The sequence below is a fragment of the Lichenostomus cassidix genome, chromosome 4 (assembly GCF_008360975.1).
Source record: "Lichenostomus cassidix isolate B80296 chromosome 4, HeHo_3.0, whole genome shotgun sequence".
In the NCBI taxonomy this organism is placed as follows: domain Eukaryota; kingdom Metazoa; phylum Chordata; class Aves; order Passeriformes; family Meliphagidae; genus Lichenostomus; species Lichenostomus cassidix.
In genome coordinates this window covers 24,899,548-24,920,807 of record NC_139484.1, presented here as the reverse complement: position 1 = coordinate 24,920,807, position 21,260 = coordinate 24,899,548, and the positions used below count along the sequence as shown (strand labels likewise).

Here is a 21,260-nt window from a genome sequence, read left to right as displayed (position 1 = left end):
TACCTGTGCTGGGATGAGTCCAAGGCAGTGCTATTTAGCATAAGCTCAAGGCTGTACACATTTGGTCTATAATTGGTTTTTATTTTAAAAAAGCACAGGAATGATGATACTAATTAACATGAAAAGCAATTTTGATTAACCCACTAACCCTTCTAGCCACAGCACACTTCTTGCATTGAAAGCTTACCCAATTGCCGCTGAGACTAACAAAGAATAGCTCTACTTCTTGAGTGATCATACCTAACCGTGCATGTTTGACTATTAATCTTCAAACTGTGCTACATTGTTACATCTCATTTGGAAGAAAATAAATATTGATTAGAATCCCTTTCCCACACGCCTGTTAGGGAGTCACACCATCAGAGTAATGCTGCTCTGCTCTTCCTTCCAATGTTAAGAAATTCCCCTGGGTGCTGTGTGGCTGAGGCTGCTTCTGCAAAGAAAGGTCCCGCAGGAGTTACAGTGACTGTGCTGCTCGAGGCCCTCTGAAGCTGGGGAATTGCTCTTTGAATCCATAGTACGTCAAACACAGCTAGTGCTGTGCCTTCAGCTCCCTTTCATGAGAGCAGGGGGAAGGTCCTGCAGGGAGAGCAAAGAGGCAATGAGAGAACAAGATTTTTGCATTGCAATACTTGGTTTCCCTCAGGAGCCATTGGCACTGTTCTTACCTCTTGCAGCATTGAAAATTAGCCACTGCACGCTTCTGCCAGAGTGGAACAGAGTCCTTCTGCCAGTTGAGATATTCCAGACAGACAGTCAAGAGCTAAAATTTTACGTAGTGGATGGCAAAACAACCATTTTCTAATACTCAAGGCCTTTAGGTGACTAAACAAAACCCAAACCACGCATAAATAAGAAATAAATAAGAAATTAAGTCTTTTTTTTTAAGAAATTACAACTCTCATCAGAGACTTAACAGAGACTATTATGGTTGCAAATGAAGTTCCTTAGTAAAGTGCAGTTTTAATTAGGAAGGGTAATCAAAGTCGTTTAAAGTTATCTAATCCAGAGAATCATTCAGTGTGTGCATTCTGCAGTGTGTGCTTTGCTTGGGTAATAAACTAGAAAATGCACTTAAGCGCCTGTGGAGATCCATACTCCCATTAAGTGGCTGCCATGGGGGCCAAACTAGCAGTGATTTATCAGCAGGCTCCTGGTTCTCGGTCCCAGGCACTCAGGTTTGGTCTGGTTGAGGCAACATGGATGAGTGAGAGGTATGCAGTTCAGATTTTCCATAATCTCACTTTCTTTTTCACACCAAAGGGAGCTTAGTGTCTTCCTTCCATTCACCTCGTGAGTTCCCAGTGTGCCACACTCGTGTCCCAGCCCAACCATCAGCTCCCATGATATGCCCAGTCAGTGTGCCCCATGTCTGCTGCTCTGCACCCCTGCTTAGCAGGGACTTCTTCCCACCATGGGAGGTTGTGGGAGGCTCTTTTTCCAACTGGAGGCACATCTCTCCCATGTACATCATCCCAATGCTTTTCCCCCTCTCTGTGTCCCATTCATATTTCCTTCCTGTGTCTTCCCTTCTTTCTTTTATTTTTATTTTTCCTCTTCTTCTAGTTGTCCCATATCCATCTTCTGAGGACAAATATATTTTGAGCTGCCCACCCGAATACTCTTTGTATGAAATGAAATGTGACAACATTTCAGCAGTCTGACAAAGCCTTGTTATGGGCCATATTGTGTGCAGAGGTGACAGAATGACCTGCCCTGTCATGTTGTAATAGAGTTAGTATACAGCCTTGGTTTCTTTAAAAATCATCCTTCTCATAAATCATAATCAGAATTTTTATTTTAGGAAAGGTCCAAAAAACAAAATGCTATGCATTCACCTGCAATGATAATTGTAATTATGAAATAGCAGCTGATTTCATTGTGTTTCACATTGATGTATTTTTGAAGGGCATTTTAATTGTTTTAGATTACTGTGACTCTGAACTGGCTTTAGTGAATCCTTTCTACTTATTATGTGTAGGTGTAGGGGGGTTAGCTCTGTCACAAGACCAAATAGTGACCTGCTGCAGCAATACTAATATATTATCAATTCTAAATATTCAAATTTTGTGCTTACAAGTGAAATTTAGTGCTTTCACAATTCGGTGAGAAAAGTTGATGGTAGTAGTTCTGTATGTATGGCTGCTCATGCAAAAAGTGGGAAGACAGAGTAGGGGTTTGGAGTTAAAATTCTGTTAGTGCAATGGAGGTCTTTTAAAGCATTATTCTTTTGCAAGAGTAATAACCCATTTACTGCTTTAGAAAGTGATAGTCAACATACCAAAAAATAGGTGTTTATTGAAAATGGCATCCTAGCCTCAATTCTTGCATCTGATTTTACAGTTAATATTTTGAGACTGGAATCTTTCCTGTGCTTTTAGGTGATTTGAACAGTTAGAACTTTGGAGAAACTAAAACAGACAAAGAAGCTGTTATCAGATCCTTCCATACCACTTAAAAATCTTTCCATTTGGTAAAGTGATTTGCAGCCCCTCTGTTATGTTTTTCTGTTTGTGGCAGAATGTAATTTTGTTAGGAGCACTTCAAGTGTATTTGTTATCTCTGCCTCCAAGAAGTGTCTCTGGGCAGTGCAGTTTGATGAACACCTAAATTATGTGTCCACATGCTTATGTTTGTGTGTTACACATGTGTGTACATGACACACACATGAATGAATGTGTGTGTGTGTGTGTACACAGACACATCAAATATTTTAAAAGCACAACCTGTAGGAATCAGCCCAAACTACACAGCTGAAGTCTGGATTTCTGTAAAGCTTATGAGTGTATAAAATCTGGAATATAGTTCAACTCATTATGAAGGTAAAAGTTGGCTTCAGAGTTCAAACCTGAGCTTCCAGAAAGTTCAGGGAATATTCAGATCCAAGGTGCTGGTTAGAATCCCTCTCTGTATTAAAATAAAATCCCCAGCCTTTAAAACAATGTTTTCTTCACATGTTATTGCTCTTTATTTCCCTAGACAACATCTTTCCATTTAGCTGATATCTCAAAATGACCATTTGTGAGAATGCTGTCATTCTTGTCTTAATTTCGAAATTATACATTCAGTTTTCAATGCTTGCTACAAAATTACCTTGCAAATAGAGTTCTATAGGTCTTTTCATTGTAATTTTAAATAAGCAAGGCTTTTCTGGGTAAAGCAGTAAAAGGTTACATTCCCACTATCCTTCATGACACCGTGCATACTCACAGATAGAGAACAAGCTCTGAAATGATGCTGTGGATAGTTCTATAAAATTGATGGCCCAGTTATAATTAGGCAGTCCTGCTTGAATTGTGCAATTTAAACCACGCTCTTCAGAATTGCTTTGTAACTAAATCAGGCAGTTACACAGCACAATGTCTAGCTCAGAGTTGAAAATGGAACAGAATTAAACATCTGCCGTAAGTATGGAACTTACATGGCAGTGTGTGAAATGAACCAGTGCTGCTTGTTTTCTTCCCTTTTGCTGAAGGCTAATGTGAATTCGTATTTGGCTTTCCTGACGCGGAATTTCAACCTGTGTGTCATCTTGACATTAAAGGTTCCCGGAAGATATCTAAGTTCTTAACATGACTTTTATTAATTGTACATTTAAGTCACTCATTTTGGAAAAATCAGTCCTGCTGAAGCTGACTAGCAGCCATTCATGCTCTTTTATCTTGCTGCAGAATTTACAGGGCTGTTCACTGGATAGTGACCATAACTGGTTAATGTCTGTAATATTATGTAATTTTCCTGTATAGGGTGAACCAGGTCTTCCTGGGCTTCCTGGACTCCCTGGAATAAAGGTAAATAAATTGTAGTATCTGTTGTATTGGGGGGAACACCACAAAGATGGGGGAAACGAAAGAATGTGGCTCAAATGGACTTACTGTGCATGTCTTACATCTCCTTCTGTGTCTCTGGTATTAAACTGGGAGTTGTCACAGAAAGGTCTCACATGGAAAATTGTTTAAGTGTCTACGGGTAGGCAAACAGTGTATCTAACATTAAAATGTGAGGCAGAATATTCTAGTTATTTTTTAAAGAAATCTAAAATAGTAGAGGTTTTTATATTTTTTTATTTAATGGAAAAGTCTTGTCATCAAAGTTTTACTTGGTTTCCACTTCGATGTGTGCTTTCCAGTAGCAATATTCTACTGAATTGACCAAATCTCCAGCCAGAGAACTGCATTAATTGTACACAGGCTGTGGAGACCTGGCTCTGTTGACAAAAATACTCTGTGCTCCGTTACTTAGCAGTGATTTCCACTGTCAAGTCAAAATGTTTTAATAATATTCTGTTCAGTATAAGCTGCGGTCCCTGACACAATACCTGGTTTAGTCCCTGGCTTCCAGTTTGTCTGGAATCTTTAGGTGAGTTGGCTGCAAAAGACACGTAGTCGGTTTAGTTCTGGCATAAGTGGTTGCATTGGGAGCTGCAGACACTTGCACAGTTTTAGCTGTAAATGTACAGTTCTGCCCAGAGTGAGCAGATTCACATATCTTGAGTGAGCACAGATCAGAATGGTCACTTTGGCTTTGTGGCAAAGGCTGTTCTTTCAGAAGACAAAATCTCTTTGAAACTTTTCCTTTGCATTCCAGCATGGGCCTGTGTGTGTCTTAAGGAGAATGTTTAGAGAATTTTCCCCACAACAAGGAGGATAAATCAGAGACCAAACTCTTGTCCATTGTGGTAGGATTCAGGATTGATCTCATGGAATGTAACATTTGCACTGATTTTCTCAAGGGACCTGTAAATTGCCACAGCATTGAAGCATAATGTCCCTTCTGTGTTACTACTGAGTTATGGGAAGAATTGAATGTGCGTATTAAAGTTTGTGTGTTGTAACAGCTGAAAATATAGTTCCCAGGGAGGTTGTTCATTTTCTGCAAGACTGAACGCTGTACTGAGTAGTGAAGATCATGCAGGGGAAGAGTCTTGTGTGATTAAACTGTTTTCATAAAGGCCTTTGGCAGCAATCCCTATTCTGTTTACTTTAACTGTGAGCAAAGAGGTAGCTCAGTTGGAGGTCAGTGGGGCTCTTGCCTGAGGCACTCGTCCTGGGGACACTTGCCAAAAGCAACTGGAACTGTGGCTGGTCTTTGGAGTTTCCATGTTCATGCAGACCACATGTCCATGCATATAACCAGTAAATAAAAAAGTCTACATCTGAGTGGCTGCTCTGGGAAAATTATTTGTTGGCAATAAGAACGTCTCAGAAGGGCAGCTTCCAGAATTACCTGAAAGGCAAAATGTGAAGTGAGAAATGGATGAAATGTGGGAGTTTTGCCCAGTGAAAATTTGTTTCCAAATTCGGTGGATACAGTGGAAAAACAGTGCAGTTGCCTGCAAAATAAAATGGAATAATTTGGTCAAATATTAATCATTTAGGAAACACTTTCTCCTGTTTAAAATCTAGTCTAGAGGGACACTGGTGGTGTTTCAGTGAAGAAATTTCATCCAGTGCAATTCTGCATTGAGGTGGCTACCAGTGACCTGGATGGTGACAAGCAGAATGTGCACAGGAGACAGCAAAGCATGTCTGGTCAATATGCAGTCACTGGAGCAGTGACTTTTTTCTTTCTTTTTTCTGTTTATTTTTGATTTTTTCTTTCTTCCTTTTTTTTTTTTTTTTCCTGAGTGATCCTTGCTGTTTGTTACAATTTTTTCAGGGATTTTGAGATCTGTTCCCATTTGCACTTTATAAAACTCTCCAATATATGTCTTTGCTATTCTATCTTAGTAGTGTAGGCAGTAGTGGTATAGCATAAAAGACATAGCACAAGCCTCTCACAATGTCATTGCAACACCTAATAACTTACTACAAAATGTAAGTTTCCATAAGGGAAATTTTTCCTAACAAACAGATTACACCATTCTCTTGCATTTGCGTGCCAGCCCAGTAGCTGTTGGCAGAGATTTTTCAGGCTTTTTCCAAACTTTGTGAGAGGTAAGGAAAAGAAGATCAAGATACAGGTTTATTCTACACATTGAAAATTCCTGGATGTAGTTCTTAAACGTTAAATGTTAAGTGCCCTTTTCATTAAATCTGTTAGTTGAACCTAAAATTGCTTCCCCGTGAATGTTTCTCTACAGTGGCAGGCTGTATTACAAGATGTTACTGGCTCTGCACATGCAGAGCACTCTTTACAAATGCTACACCAACCTGAGCAAACACAAATTCTGTGCCAGGCACAGGACTATAGCTGTCCAGCGACACCTCATCTTCCTTCCCATGGCTGAACAAGCTTCCCAAGACATTCAGTCCTGTGTGCTTCAACATACATAAAGGATTAATGCATACTAATCACTGAGAAGCTTCTGCTTCTTATAATGCCATTTCAATTAATTAATCAATGTTCCTGGGAACCTGTTAGGACTTGGCTGAATGTGATACTGGAGTCTGAATGAGTGGCAGCATTAGACAGACATGGAAGTATCATGTCTGAATTCAGGGTATGCAGCAGGGTCTTTCATTACTCACTTTTCTAGATCCATTCACTATGCACATGCAGATGTTTTGGGAGTTCTTCCTGTTCCTTTTCGTTCTCTCCTTGTTGTCAGTTGGTGCCCTGGAGGAAACACAAGCACAGTCAGTTATTTCCAAGACAGTGAAGAAGCTGTCTGTGACTTACTGGAGGAACGTTTCTCAAGCACCTGTTGCTGTTTAGGAATGGCTGGAAACTTAATGAGCCCCTGACTGTGTTCCACTGTGTCACTTGGGAAGCGAGTAAGGCACCTAAACTCAGAATATTAACTCATCGCTCTGCTATCCCCCAACTGATGCCAAGCAGACACAGAAGCCTGTCTGTGAAACACAAACTTCATATATCTGTTTTATCTCATAACTTTTGTAGGAAGATACGTACAAAGCAGCCCTTGCTTATGTTAATGGAAATCATGCATGCCCTCATTCACTGTAATATCAGACGTCTCTCAAATCCATTGCCTTGCATTTCCTGGAATTTGGCCTATACAGGCCTCAGTTTCTTCACTGCAGTGAGAAGCCAACTCAACCTCTTCTCGGTAACAGCACTTTTTGCAGGATCTAGGTTTTCTGTGGTATTTCTGGCATTTTCCCCTCAGTTTTTAAAACAAATACTGAACCAAAGCTTATGAGCACATATAAATTTTTGTTTTATAATGTTCAAGAAAACTGAACTGTTGAATGGTTTGGCATGAGAAGAGAAAGGCTGCATAGCCCTTCTGCTTTTGGGAGTCTGCTTTAGCTCCTGCATTTTAAAATCCAGTGGAAGTGGCTGACTCAATGGACCTGCCAGTATGCAGTGTCTTATATCTTTCTATACAGTTACCTTGGATTGACTTCCCCGGGACTGTGCCTGAGCAAGGTCTCAGAAAAACCTTGGATAAGGGTATGGGCATTTGAATAAATTTTATATCCTTTTATTTTTCTTTTTGTGGAAGCAAAAGCAGTTCTAATTTTCTTCTGTACTTAAATTTCATTTTATTTTCTATACCTATTCAGAGATCTTGCCCTGTAAAGACTTGAGACTTTCTGCTCCGCAGAATGTACTTTTCTGAAGTCTAGAAGAATTGATACTACTTTCACCCAGTCAGTTCTGTTACAAAAGAGAAATTTCAGAGAAAATGAGAGAGAATTTTCAAGCTCGATGCATAGAAGTTATTCTCCTAATTAAACTCTTGTAGAAAAGAGAGCAACCGTTGTTGAAGCTTATGTGTATAAATGCTGCTCTTACTATTTGGCAGCAAAATGAAAGGAAATCTGAAGTCAATGGTAGTTCTGAGCAGTTTGGTTTGGAGTCAATGCTATTTACCACCTGTAGGAGAGTTCGGTAAATTCCTCTTTTCTCCCAGGAGTTCTTAGGAAAGCTGTTCATATTTTCCTAAGGCATTTTTCCTTTTCTGTATTTCCATTCTTCTTCCTATTTTTATTTCTTGATAGTGTTAACAGGAAACCTATAGGGTCTATCTCTCTCTCTCTCCATTTTCTCCACTACTCAGATGCTCTTTCCCAGGCTTCAGTTCATTTTTATCTGATAGGTCACCATATTCAGAACTCTTTTTAGCCTGAACTCAGGAGCTGGAAGGGGCCATCTAACTTTTGACAGTGGGTCCTCTGCCTGAGCCACGGAGAACATGTAGAGTAGTGCAGGTTAAATACTGGAGAGTAGACTAGAGGGATGCACATTCTTGGTGAAAATGGGGACTGATGTAAAAAAATACAACTTAGTGCCCACCTTTGGTGGGCTAGGTTTCAGAAGTATTTCTGTCCATGGGTAGGTAAAATACATTGCACAACTGTGCAATGTGTTTTGAGTGTTTGCTTTCCATAGTGGAAGTATAGATAAAAACATATTTCTGTATGTTACACATCTAGCTTTGTTTGTTGATTCCTGGCTGTCTGCTTTCCATGTATTATGGCAGTAATCAGTTGCATAGGGCAGACATGTAATTTCCCAGAACTAATTTTGAGAATAAAGGCCAGAAAATTAAATCATCATTAACATTGGACAGTATGTATGTGTGAGGAGTGCTTACAGCAATGTTCTTCAAGATACATGCTTCAAGTTCTTACTAATCTGTGAGAAACCATATCCTCCGAATCTCTTCTTTTCTGTCCTGGAAAAAGCTAAAACATAAGGAACTGTAACACAGAGTGTTGTTTCCTCTGAAGCTATTACTAGTTGAAAGACTAAGAATGTAAGAACCGTTTCACAGCATGTTTTATAGCATAGTTTAATTTTTCTTTGTACAAAAAAAAAGCAAAAAATAAAAAATTTTGAAAATAGTTGAATAATCAAAGTCCAACATCCTGCTGCATTCAGAAATCAAGTACTTTGCATCCACAATGAAAATTTGACATCAATAATCTGAAATTATTTCTGTGCCTCAAACGCACATTTTTATAGGTCAGAAATGAGGGCATACAATAAAGCTTTTTACCTTTCAGAAGAGCAACAAAAATTCCTTAGATTTGTCGTCTAACTGTTGGAAACAATTTGGGGCCAAACTCTTCATCATTTAGCAGTTCAGTCATTGAAAAGAATTAAAAATTGCATGCTCATTACGACAAGTATTTTTATTCTAATCCTCAAAAGTAGTTATCATGCTGACTTGAATTACAATTAGCCTTTAAGTAAGAAGTGCCTTATATGATGAATGGATTCAGCATTAATCAGAATCATTACTGGTTCTGATAGCACTCTCCCAAAGCAACATACTTTCTAAGCAGACAGAGCTTAAAAGCAAGAAGAAAATTAGGCTCACTAAAAAGCAATTATATGTCATACAAAGTGAGGCTTGTTGTGAAACTTAAAGGTTCTAGCCAGGTTGTTTAGCCAGGTTTTACTTCTCTAACTGCAAATGAATCATAAAGTCTAAATACGCTTTTGGAAATTCTAAACCACAATTGTTTTTCTAAGTTTAGAGACCGATTAGGGAGTAAAGATATTGTTTCAAATGCGATGAGTGAGCCAGACAACCTGTTTTAACTGGAAGTTTCTGGAGCCAATTCTAAAGTGAAATTAAAAGCCTTAAGAAAGACCTTATAAAATGGGGTTAGGGTTTGGTTTTTTTATCAGATTTCCTTGTACCTTGTTCATTTCCTTCTTAGGAGCTGAATACTGTAGTCCTCCTGAGAGGAAAATTCCCATGGACATCATGCTATATATAAAGTCTTTCTAAATCCCTTCACACTGCCAAAGTACTCTCTGACTTGTATGGTCTAAGGCCAGCTGGGTTTCTGAGGAACTGCTTCCCTGGAACTAAGTGCTGCAGGCAGAGGGAGGGAATGAGCAAGCACAGCTTCACTGACCACTGTGGATTGCTCTGTGCCAGGATCCTGAGAATCTGGGCCTCACTCCTCTCTGGAGTGGAGGAGTTGCAGTAGGTTGGTTAGATAGCAACCTCAGGAAAAAAGTCCTAGGGCAGCAGATGGCAACTTCTGGAAAACCCACAGAGGTACTCATGAGCTAAATCCAATTCATTACAGCTTCATAGCTGTTCTCCAAATGATCTTGCATCTGGGTTTGGCATCTTTCTAGACAGCTCTTCTATGTATCTCCAGCTTTGCAGGATTCTTTAACTAGAGTTAGGCATGGAAAGGACATCATACTCTTTTTGTTTTAAATATTCTTGTAAGTGAGCCCGGGTAACACTGGAACATTGATGTCTTGATGTGATTCAAATGAGGACTCTTCCACATCAGTGCTTTTCAAAAAGGACACTTTGGGGTCTCCCAAAGTCTGTGACTCTTGAAGAATTTGCAAGCTGGCCCATGCCAGACACAGGAATTTTGGAAGGACCTCTAGACCTACAGGCAGGAGTTTGGAATCTCCAAACCTGTCCAAAGCTGTGTGTTCAAGCATGGTTGTGGTTTTCCTCCAGCCCACACAGCTAGGTTTTCTGTTTATGGAAAAGGTGGGGTGGATCTGCCTTTCCAGTATCCTCCACAGAAATTCTGGATGCTTTGGCATGGATTGCCAGCTCAGAGGTGTGCACCTGGAGTTCTGACCTTGGTATATTTGGATTTCCAAGAGAACACCAGGGAAAGGTGTGTGTGTTTACTGCCTTGAGGCAGACCTGCCAGTCAGCCCAGGAGGCACAGAACTTCCATTATCTTGGCACTGGGGCCTACATTGAACAAAATATTTCAGGACTAGTGAACTAAATAATAAAGCTGAGAGACATTTAAATTTCTCTGGCTAATAAGAATAAGGATTGAAATTACATTCTCTTTAAAAATTCATGGTCTGAAGGTTGGTTTAGTCACATTTCTGTAGCATAGAAAAAATAATGTAATAATCAGATGTAGCTGAAATATAGTAAGGTAATCATGAGACTTACAAGTAGGATAGTAATTTCAGAAATGGATGTGAATTTTTGTTTCGTTGTTATAGGAAAGTTGTGGTTTGTATGTCTTTCTGCAACACAGGTTTCTTTTTTAGGAATTCATTGATCTGGATGTGAAAATGTGTGGTATAGTCATTAGAAGAATGATTAAAGAAGGGAGAACCTTCTGTGGGAAAACAGTGTGCCCAACAACTGCTTTTCTCTGCTAAATGCTTGTATCGGCGTAAAACTTTGTATTTCAGGCACTGGGAGGGGACTAGGCGTGTCTGTGAGAGCAAAGTTTCAAATAGTGATGGTGTTGTGTGTCCCAGCTGGACAGTGAAGGCTAATTCTGACCAAATATGGTATTAGAACTGTATTGTTAATGACCATTTGCCAAATTAGTGATGTTTAAAACAGAAAGCAGCAGTGAAAATGGTATTTCTACTGCTGTACCTTTTTTAAGCAAAAGTCCAAGTTTTAGGCAATTACGGGTTCCGTAAAACTTAAACATGACAGTGAGAGTGAACTAAAGTGCTTCTTAGGGTTAACCTCTAATATCAAAGCTAGCCTCTACTTCAGCCCATAAAAGCTTTGATCATCATGGAAACTACTTATGAATATGTCTGGAAAATAATCCTCATAAAAATCTGACTATCCTCTGAAGTAAATTACAAAATTACTTTTAAATACTAAATTCTGATTTAGCTCATATTATACTAGGTATACAGCATGCCATTATAGGGCCCTTTTCTGCTCCAGACTGTTATGATACAAGGTGAAAAATAACGCTAACCATGTTTGTGAATGGTAGTATATAATTTTCTGTCTGACCCACTAGTATTTCCACAGTCAACAAATACTTGAGAATGAAAATGAGCATGCAGGGAGGTAGTCTCTTAAAATATTAATACATAAAGCCACTAAAATCATTCTTAATATCATAACACATCACTTCTGTAAACTAGAAGAAATTCACAAACTTCTCAAAATTTTTGTAATACCAAGCTGTCTGTGTTATGATTAATACAAATTGCTCTAACAGTAGATGAAGTTTGAATGCTGAAATTTGCCTTGTTGACAAAGATATCAATGTGCAATGCAGTGATCTCTAAGCAGTAATTTCATTACTATACCAAAGGGTTAAACTAAAATGCATGAAAGAGTCATCACTTGCTGATGCCTTTCTATAGAGCTGCCAAACAGTATTTCACATGGAGGAGTTCCTGACTTTTCTTTCAAAGCATGCCATTAACTCTTCTTTCCAGATTTTTTGTTCCCTGCCCAGCTTTAGCAGGCAGAGAAGATTGTTGTACATTCTTACTGGATAAAACTTCAATTTTATTGTAAGAAGTTGTAGTGAAATGTTTGGAAAAGTATTGTAAATCTTGGTTACTCTCATTCCTTGTGTTCCTCTCAGCATTTCATGGTAGTTTAGAACAAATTCTGAGTTTGTTTAAGCCGGACACTTCAGAACAGGAGATGCTTCAGTGAACACAAGAGCTGCAATGTTACCAAACCAAGGTGCCCTCCCAAGCAAGCCTTTACTTTTGCTTTCCTGCAGCTATGTGCCAGCTAAATCTTACATGTCATATATTTACCAAAACAAAAATCTAAAAACCTTAGCTCTTGATTTTCCAACCACATTCTGCTATGGCTCTGGAATCGTATTTGTTTCATGGACTAATCATAAGGTCTTTCCCTTGCCTTTGCATAACAGGGACACCAGCTGACAGGAAACTTTTTTTTATGTTTCACATCACATTTACAGTGCCAATTTTGATAGATTCTTTTTTTTTTTTTTAAGTGTTACGGCAGGATGCGGAAGTATACCAAATGAACATTTTACTTAATGCCTTATGCTGTGGTTACACTCAAGAGATTTGAAATCCTAGAGAAGACATGGTTTAGTTTCAAATCATTCAAATGTGTTGTCTTTTTACTTAGAAGCTTAGTTCAGATGGCAAATCAAATCTGTCTTTTAATCTACTTACCCTCTCTAGCCCTGGATAGAGGAAGAAATGTGTGTTTTTCTTACTGTAGCCAGGTTTTAACTACTGCAATTTGTCTCATGTGTGATAAGAATACACTGTTGGATCATGTTCAGCTTGGCATCCCCCATAACCTCTGCATCTTTCCCAGCAGAGCTGCTGCTCACCCAGTCGGTTCCTGCTCTCTGCTGACACACCACTTCTTCCACTCCACATCTGAAAACGTTTTAAAGCTCTGTGCCATATAAGACCTCTATTTTACTTATGCTAATTAAGCTGCCAGCTTATGCCATTATCAATTCCACTAGCTTTTGCAAAGCATCTTTTTCTTCACTCTTTAGAGATTTTGGGGGAAGGTGGGGCTTCTTACTGGACTTTGGCCAGAAATTTTCTTGTGGTATGCAACTGGTGTAGTCCTGAGCAAAGAGAAGAATTTGACTCAAAGACTGCATCAACCTTTGAGTGACACTTCTAAGCCTTACCACTGAAAAGAATCATGTAGTCACTGCCTGCTTTTTCTGCCTGAAGGCATAATAAGCTGGCCAAAAAATTAGCCCTGGCAAATTCAGTATTGAAACAATATGGGGCTATTAAGTACCCCCTCATTCTAAAATAAATGATTGAAGCTACATTGTTCTTAATTTACTGACATTAAAGTGCTTCCATCTGCAATGACAACCTTATGATACTCTTGCTGGTGAGTACTAAGATGAAGACTTATGTAAACTATAAGGTTTTTTTTTTCTTCTGAGAGCAAAAAAAAACCGCACCTGCTTCTCTGTGACATGTTTTTCTCAGTTTATTTCTTTACTGTATTTTGAACCATGGCCAGCTGGAACTTCATGTGAGAAAGCTCATTATTTACTTGTATTTTTTTATAATCTAAATGGAGGTTTCTGGGTGCTCACTTGATATAACCACAGGAAAGATTTCTCTGGCTTTGAACTATTAATGACGGATTGCTGATGAGAGTACTGATGAATGTGCAAGAATGCTTCCTAACTTGCTTACCATGTGCAGCATACCTGTATTTGTAAGAAGGGAAAGAGGTGAAGAGAAATGTTATTCAGCTGCTCATATGCACTGTCCCTGTATATTGTTAGTAGTGATATCACTACAGGATTATGATCTATCTGTCTTTTAGCTATTTGAAGAGGCATTTGATGGGTAATTTTTAGTCATTAAGTTCAGGTATATTGCTAAAAGACTAATAAATATTAATTTGGTTACATAACTGATTTTAAAATTTACAATACCTTGTGGATATATCTTCTTGATTCAAATATGTCTGAAAAAAATTCATGATTAAATAGCTGGAAACCTGACTCAGGAGAGTTTGTGAAGGAAAGCATATGGCTTATTAATCTTGCATTATCTCCCTTCAGGTATGGAGATAGGTAATAAATATGGCCTTACTCTTCTGCTCAGTGGTGCTTCTGCTGCAACTCTGCTTGATTCTTGCTATTTGTCTGTTCTGTTTGTACAAGAGAATGTGAAGAAAAGGGGCAGAACAGAGATGGAATGAGGAGAGCTGTGCCTCATTTCCAGCTGTTCACAGCCAGAGAGGTTGTCTGGGTGCAGAGAACTGAAGTATTTCACTGTCAGAATGAGGAGGGAAAGTGCCACGGAACTGCGAGTCTCTGACTTGCGATTCAGCACTTTACAACAGCACTATCTCCATTTGTCATTACTTTGTGACACTCTTACCATTTCTGCCCATCCTTTCACATGCTGCAGTAGAAAACTACCTCATAACACATGACTGAAGTGAAATGTCCCTTTTTAAATTTAGGAATGCTCAGATCTCTCCTCCTGCTTCCAGACTTGCTTGGCTTTTACTTTAGTATGCTGCATTACAGACCAGGTTGCATATTAACAGACCTTAACCTCATAAAACCCACGTTTGACACCTTCTGCTTAATTTGCATTCCACGTGCTGCGTGGTGGCTTGCTGCAGGAATTTATGCTGATGAAAGTTACCCATGATGAAAACTGCCTTTATGTAACTTGCATCACAGCTGGAGAGCTGTAAGCAATACAGGGGAAAATACTATCTGAAATAAACTCGTGTTATTGTAATTGCATACTGCTAAATAAGTAATCCAACGTTCCTCTCCTGTTGTATTTTTAAAGGGTGAACCAGGTTTCATTGGTCCACAAGGAGAACCTGGGTTGCCAGGGCTACCAGGAACAAAGGTAAGGGTAAGGGGCTAGTGCTCTGGTGTGAAGCCCCTAGAGCTGATGTCAAATTCAACTTCCTCAGCAAGCAGCAGAGGCTGAGACTACTATTGGAGAAAATGTGAAAAGTCAAGGACCAGTGCTATGAGATGGATATATAGGTAGATAGACATATAGGTATTCATATTGGTGCCCTCAAGAAATGTGAAGGCATATGTAACATCATAACTTTAATTAATAAATCATCCTATTTTTCATGTTAGAATTCCAAAACTTACTTGTTCAAGAGGCAGAATAGGCATGATTGAAGAAACTATATTTTCATAAATATGGAATTTTTTAGGAAAATAGCTTGAAAGTGTGTGCAGGGAGTAGAACTTTGATACCGCACACCATATTCTGAAAACACAGGTAGACTAGACCTCTGTTTCTTCTGTTGTCTTGGTTTCTTTGATCCTGCTGAGTTGGTGGTGTGCTAAAGGCTGCCCAGTGTTCTGTGATACATGTGTGTCTCTTGCAATAGGGTGACAGAGGAGAGGCAGGCCCTCCTGGGAAGGGTGAGCGAGGTGAACCTGGAATCCCTGGACCAAAGGTCAGTCTGATTTTACATTGGAAATGTTTTGTTAGTTTTACACCTATGAACACATCTTTGCCTGCTGAGGAGTAGAACAAAACTTGGTGAGTGAGCTTTTAAATGAAATTGCTGTCAAATACTCTACTTCAGTCCAGAAGACAATGGCAGTTTTGTGTTCACAGCTGTGAGACTGCAGTCTGAATGGACTCTTATTTGGTCTACAAAGTAAAGACACTACCTACATACACTGTCATGGAATTGGCCTAATTCGTTCCAGCTGAAGTACTGACCTCCAGGTCCCTCACTTTGAGCATCTAAGTTTGAACTCTTTGACCAGTGCAGCTACTGAATGCAGAGAAAATCCATTTTGCATGCTGTTTTCTAACTCTCTAAGAAAGAGATCAGTCTAACTACATTTTAGCATTGTCCTAGTGTTTCCCCTGGTGTTGATACCATCAAGTTTTTCTTTCCTAATGCTTTTTGAAAACAATAAGGACAATTTTTGTGCTCCTTGGCCAGTTAGTTTGTATTCATCTGAACTGTTGGGAAAAGAGGTTGCAGTAACACTTTATTTTCATCTCCTTGTGTTAGAATATTTAACTATCTTCTCTATCTCTTGGCTATCATTTTTCAGGAGCAATGGAATGGCATAGTTCATTCCTGAAAACCAGTGATAATGATGCCTACTCTTTACTAATGCCAATACTACTTTTCCTTTGGAAGAGTGGAATGTGTGACAATTGCACTCTGCTGTTAAAGAATATATTAATTGGGGTGCTATTAAATTAAGTGCCCTTAAAGATTCATTATCTTGGTAATATCAAATAAAGTATTTCTGCTATTCCAAACTGTAGTCACTACTAATTTCTTCTTCTCTGCACTCCCATTTCTCTACCATTTTTTTCCTATCTTCCTTCAAACAGGGGAAAACAGGTGAACCTGGATCTAGAGGCCCCAAAGGGTCAAAGGTTAGTAGTAAAGAAACTGTCTTTAGGGGATTAATTAACATGATGATTCTTAGATCAATTAGTTGTAACATTTCACAGAAACCTCGCTTCTCTCCTTAAAAGAACCTGTAACAATCTGCGGTGTTCTTTGTAAGTGAAACCTTCTGACCTTCGATTTTAGCTAAAATATTGAGTGAGATCATATGGGTTTTGAACACTGTGTTTCTAATCCTTTTTCTATTATAACATCCATTCCACTCTGCTGTTCTTTTCCTCATGCAACTTGGTTTCTCTCTGTGTAACTGATGTGTGTTTCTTCACCCAACGCCTGACACTACTCTTATTGGGTTTGCAATAATTTTGTCAATACACACTTTGATGAGTTAGGAATCAGAGGTATTCCAAGTACTGCAGGCTGAGATGTGGTGGCCACAAGTCCTACAAAGGCAAGAGGTGTTGGTTGCATTACAGTTTTACCTGCTTTAAAAAGCCTGTTTTGATTATATCTCTCTGCCCATCTATCTCTCTATAGATAGAGTTGGTTCACATATATGGAGAGATAAAATGTGTGTTTTTCTATTCCTTTATCTGCTGTTAAAATACTGTTCCCATTGGATTCCTTCATGTTATATGGTGGAGTCAAAGCAGAATGAAAATATATTTGTGTGGGTGGTTATTGAGTCTCCTGTCAGAATAAGGGTGACAAGACAATGTAGGCTGGTGTGATACTGCTTGCAGCACTTTTAAGGTCCTTGAAGGGTGACCTTGAGTGCTTAAGGATGTGATTAAACAAGTGCCATTTAACCTCACTCATTTCCCACCAGGAAGAAGCATTGGAAGGCAAGGGAACTGATAGGGATTAAAGTATCAGGGTGAGAGCAGAAGGGTAAATCAGCCTCTCATTTGACTACAGTACTGGGACACCTCCCAGGTGCATCAAAATTGTAAAGATATCCTCTTTAATTCCCTTTTTATCGAAAAAGGATATATGATTTTCATTTTACCTGCATACCTGTCAGGAAAATCTGGCCCACAGAAGTCAATCTAGTGGCTGGGAACTTCATTTTTTAACAGTTCTATGACATGATCACTAGCTGCTGCCAACGGAGCACTGAAAGGAAAGGCAGATGGCACAGCCTTGATTATGACCTGCCACCACCCTGCTCCCCATATGCCTTCATTAGCTTTATGAAAGCTCTCTGGTTTCTGTGTGTTCTGTTACCACTGGTGAATTAATCATTCTTCCCTGACTTTTACCAAAGTCCTCTAGATTTCAACAGGAGCAAAAGTTACAGTTCTTACCCATATTAATTTTGAGTAATATAAAAATACAAGTGCCTGTGAAAATGGAATGAATTGTGGATGCTGGGTTAATGCATACATGTTTGAAATGCTCTCCATCCTTTATAACATATTAATAGCCAGGAAGAAAAAGCTATGTGTAAGTTGGTAGTGGTCTTAAGCCTGTCACAGAAAGGGTGTCAAGAAACTCTAAATCTGACAGTACTGTTGTGTTTGTAGGGGAGGCAATGACTCAGAATAGGGATGTTTAGAAAGTTAGTGGAGGCATGATCACAGAAAGAAAAGTTTATACATTTTGAAACACACATTTGAAGAAGTTTCAGACAGTTTTCAGATTGAGTGATTTCATTTCTCTAGTGTTCTCTTCAAGCTTTTGATAATAGTCTCATCAAGAATAGTGATGTTATACAAATTGCTTAATTCATTATCTGCCCATTTTTTGGTTCTTTGGGATTTTTTATTGCAAACCAATACAATACTTGAATAATTCACACAGAACTAAATGCATCATTGTCAACTCTACCACTGCACAGATTTTGAAGGACTTTTTCTTTTCATTAAATAAGATTCACATTCAGGATGAGAGGCCCTGTAAACCAATATATAAGAAAACATTTTTGAAAGGGAAGAACCACGTGAGATCTTGTTAAATGGCATATATGTTTTTTTCAAATATCATTTTTATGTAGGGTGATACAGGTGACAGAGGCGACACAGGATCTGCAGGTCCACGGGTGAGTCTGCTTGTCATCTAGCTCTTCGTTTTGTGCTCTTAGATTCAGTCCATGTGAATTGAAACTGTAGCAGTAGTTCTAGTTCAAACTCCATGTGAAACTGGGCACTTGACCCTGTTGGAACATGGTTCCTAACTGGCCTTTAATATGCCTAAAATCACTTGCCACTATTTGAAGCAGTCTCTTATCCACAATTTGTGGGCAGGTGGTTACTAGCCAGATGTTCTGACATTGTTCACAGCCGACACAGAACTAGAGTGTAGGAACTGCTTAAATGTCTTCCCTTGGAGGTTTCATGTATTTGTTTTCCCACTGCAGCATAAGTCACTGTCTACTGACTTGCTTATTTGTCTTTATAAAAGAAAATGTTTTGCTTTAAAAGCAATCTCTACTTTAATTCTCATGCTGTGTTTTGTAGTAGTATATTGTAAGTACTGTAAGAGTCCAACACCACGGTCAAGTCAAAGCATGCGCCAGTAGTTAAGAGTCTAAAATAGTCTTTGGCAGTTGTCTCAAAATTTTAATGGAAAATGTATTACAGGGACCACCTGGACAGAAGGGTGATCAAGGTGCAACAGAGATAATTGATTATAATGGCAATATCCATGAAGCTCTGCAGGTATGCAAACATAACAAGGTTGAATTGGCTTAGTCTAGTCTAGGAAAAAGTCATTTGACAGCATTGTATTTCTCTTTTGTCTAGAGCTTGGAAACATTTTGTGTGCAAAGCTGTTGAGCTTATTAATTAGGAATCACTTTCTATATTTGGAAACCAGGTTTTCTGTTTGGTGCTAGACAAACTGTTTCCTTCATACTAATTAGCTGAGCGAATTAGTTTCATGTTCCCTGGAGAGGACTGACATCATCTAATGAGGACAATACTAATTCATTGCTGACTTCGGTGTTTGGTGCTGAATTCATGTAAAAAACCACCATACACAGGTTCAACAGAAGTGTCTGCTTTTCAATTAGTTTTCTTTTTTTCCTTATTTTCCTTCACCTCTTCCTAAAACATGCAAAGAGCAGAATATTTGAGATTTGGAAAGCATGTAACATGATACCATTAGCAAGCTGTGGATTCAGTCAGCAACTTGAGTACATTAAGTAGACGAAGCACCAGTCTTCTCACTTACTCGTTTCTGGAAAACCTATTTTGACTGGTGTGCAGAAAAGTGTGGAGGATTAAAGTGGGGTTACAAAAAGAATGAATGAGTGTTTGCATAAAAGCAAAGGACCAAGATGACATATGTCATTGCAGTCAAGGTGATTTACATTGCAGCATACTCAGATGCAAATTCTGTGCATTATAACTCCACCAAAGTGAATGGCTTGCTTATGTGAAACTGAAGACTGGATTTGGCTTATTGTGCATCTGATTGCTTTCTCACTGAAGCCAGTGAACTTTTTTCTTGCATTTACTCAGTGGGAGTGGGTAAATGTCTGACCAGCCATTTGATTTTCAAGACTCTTTCAAAAAATTTAAAAAAAAAATCTCACTGCCTTTACTAAAATCTGAAAGCCTTGTATGCTGCTAAGGCTGAGTCCACTCTTTGATTGTGTCTATGGGGAAGTCTGCATAGGCATGTTGTGAGGCTCTGCATTATGTTTGCCTCATTTGGTTTGCTTGTAAGGGAATTCAGACACAAAACTTTCAGTCATCTAAATCCCTCTCTGAGTTACATGCCTGAAGTAGCCTGAAATTAATGTTGTGTCTTACCAGACAGAGATTTACCAGGGGCTTTAGCCTCTGTATATCCTGTATTCTGTCTTTGTATCTTAACTCTGGCACCAGTGCTACTTCCAAGCTTCCTCAGAAAAGCTGCAGCACATAAAGAAGCCTTAAAAGTGGACTAAAGCCTTTTGCAGTGGTTGAAACATATTAGGAAGCCTTTATCCCATTGCAAATCATTCCAAATGTCATCACCTTCTGATCCAGGGCAACAAATAAATGATATTAATGGGAATGGCTGTGCAAGGAGGGTGTAAGTAAGATTATATAGGATCAGTCAAAAATATCCTTGCCAAATCCAGCTCAGTCCTTTCAGATGGCAAACACCCATTCCTAAGTCTCCTGGTGCCAAATTCTTAAGGGCTCTGAGATTTGCAGTTCTCTCACAGAAGTACATGAGAACTTCCAGTTCTCAGCTCAGCTCAGAGCTGTGAACTTCCACAGAATTTGGCCTGCGGATTTAAGAAGTCAAAAAGAGTTTGCAAGATTGTCTCATGTTAGAATTTAGTAATAAATCATGAAGCATTCTAGCAATTTAGTTACTTTGCCTTGTGCCTCCTATTTAATCTCATGTGTGATCTTAAAATTGGCATTGTGGTTTGATCAAGACCCGTGCTGAGAGTATGTGGCTTTTCTTGGAGGACCAAGTGCAAAATTCATCTTTCTGTCAAAATTGCTCTTCATACCTATTTTGCAGAATTTCCCAGGGCAAAACACAGTGGTTTCAAAGGTTTCACCTTTGTTGAAACTACAGCATTAGATATTAAAATATCTGCCACTGTAAAAGGATCCATTACTGTGAACATGTAAGCAGTGCTTTGCAATGGTTATTTTAGGTTTTCATACCTAGATAAACTGAACTTTTCAGTATTTTTAAAGTTCTTGATATATTGCCATTAATATCTTGAAATACAAGGAATATTAGTGTATTAAAGCCATGTGTTAGAAAACAATTTTGTTCAAGTATTTTGTTTTGTATTGAGTAGGCTCCAGATCTTTGCCAACAG

The 21,260-nt window shown here is 38.8% G+C and overlaps 1 protein-coding gene across 1 annotated transcript in view; it reads left to right on the top strand.

Annotated features, from left to right (window-relative positions):
* Positions 1-21,260, top strand: part of COL25A1 (collagen type XXV alpha 1 chain) — a 298,336-nt gene that overhangs the window by 245,046 nt on the left and 32,030 nt on the right. Inside the window, exons 18-23 of the mRNA XM_085058375.1 lie at positions 3,747-3,791; positions 14,923-14,985; positions 15,491-15,559; positions 16,465-16,509; positions 18,480-18,524; positions 19,066-19,143. Of these exons, the coding sequence (XP_084914501.1) occupies positions 3,747-3,791; positions 14,923-14,985; positions 15,491-15,559; positions 16,465-16,509; positions 18,480-18,524; positions 19,066-19,143 (345 nt within the window). The remainder of the gene's footprint in view (positions 1-3,746; positions 3,792-14,922; positions 14,986-15,490; positions 15,560-16,464; positions 16,510-18,479; positions 18,525-19,065; positions 19,144-21,260) is intronic.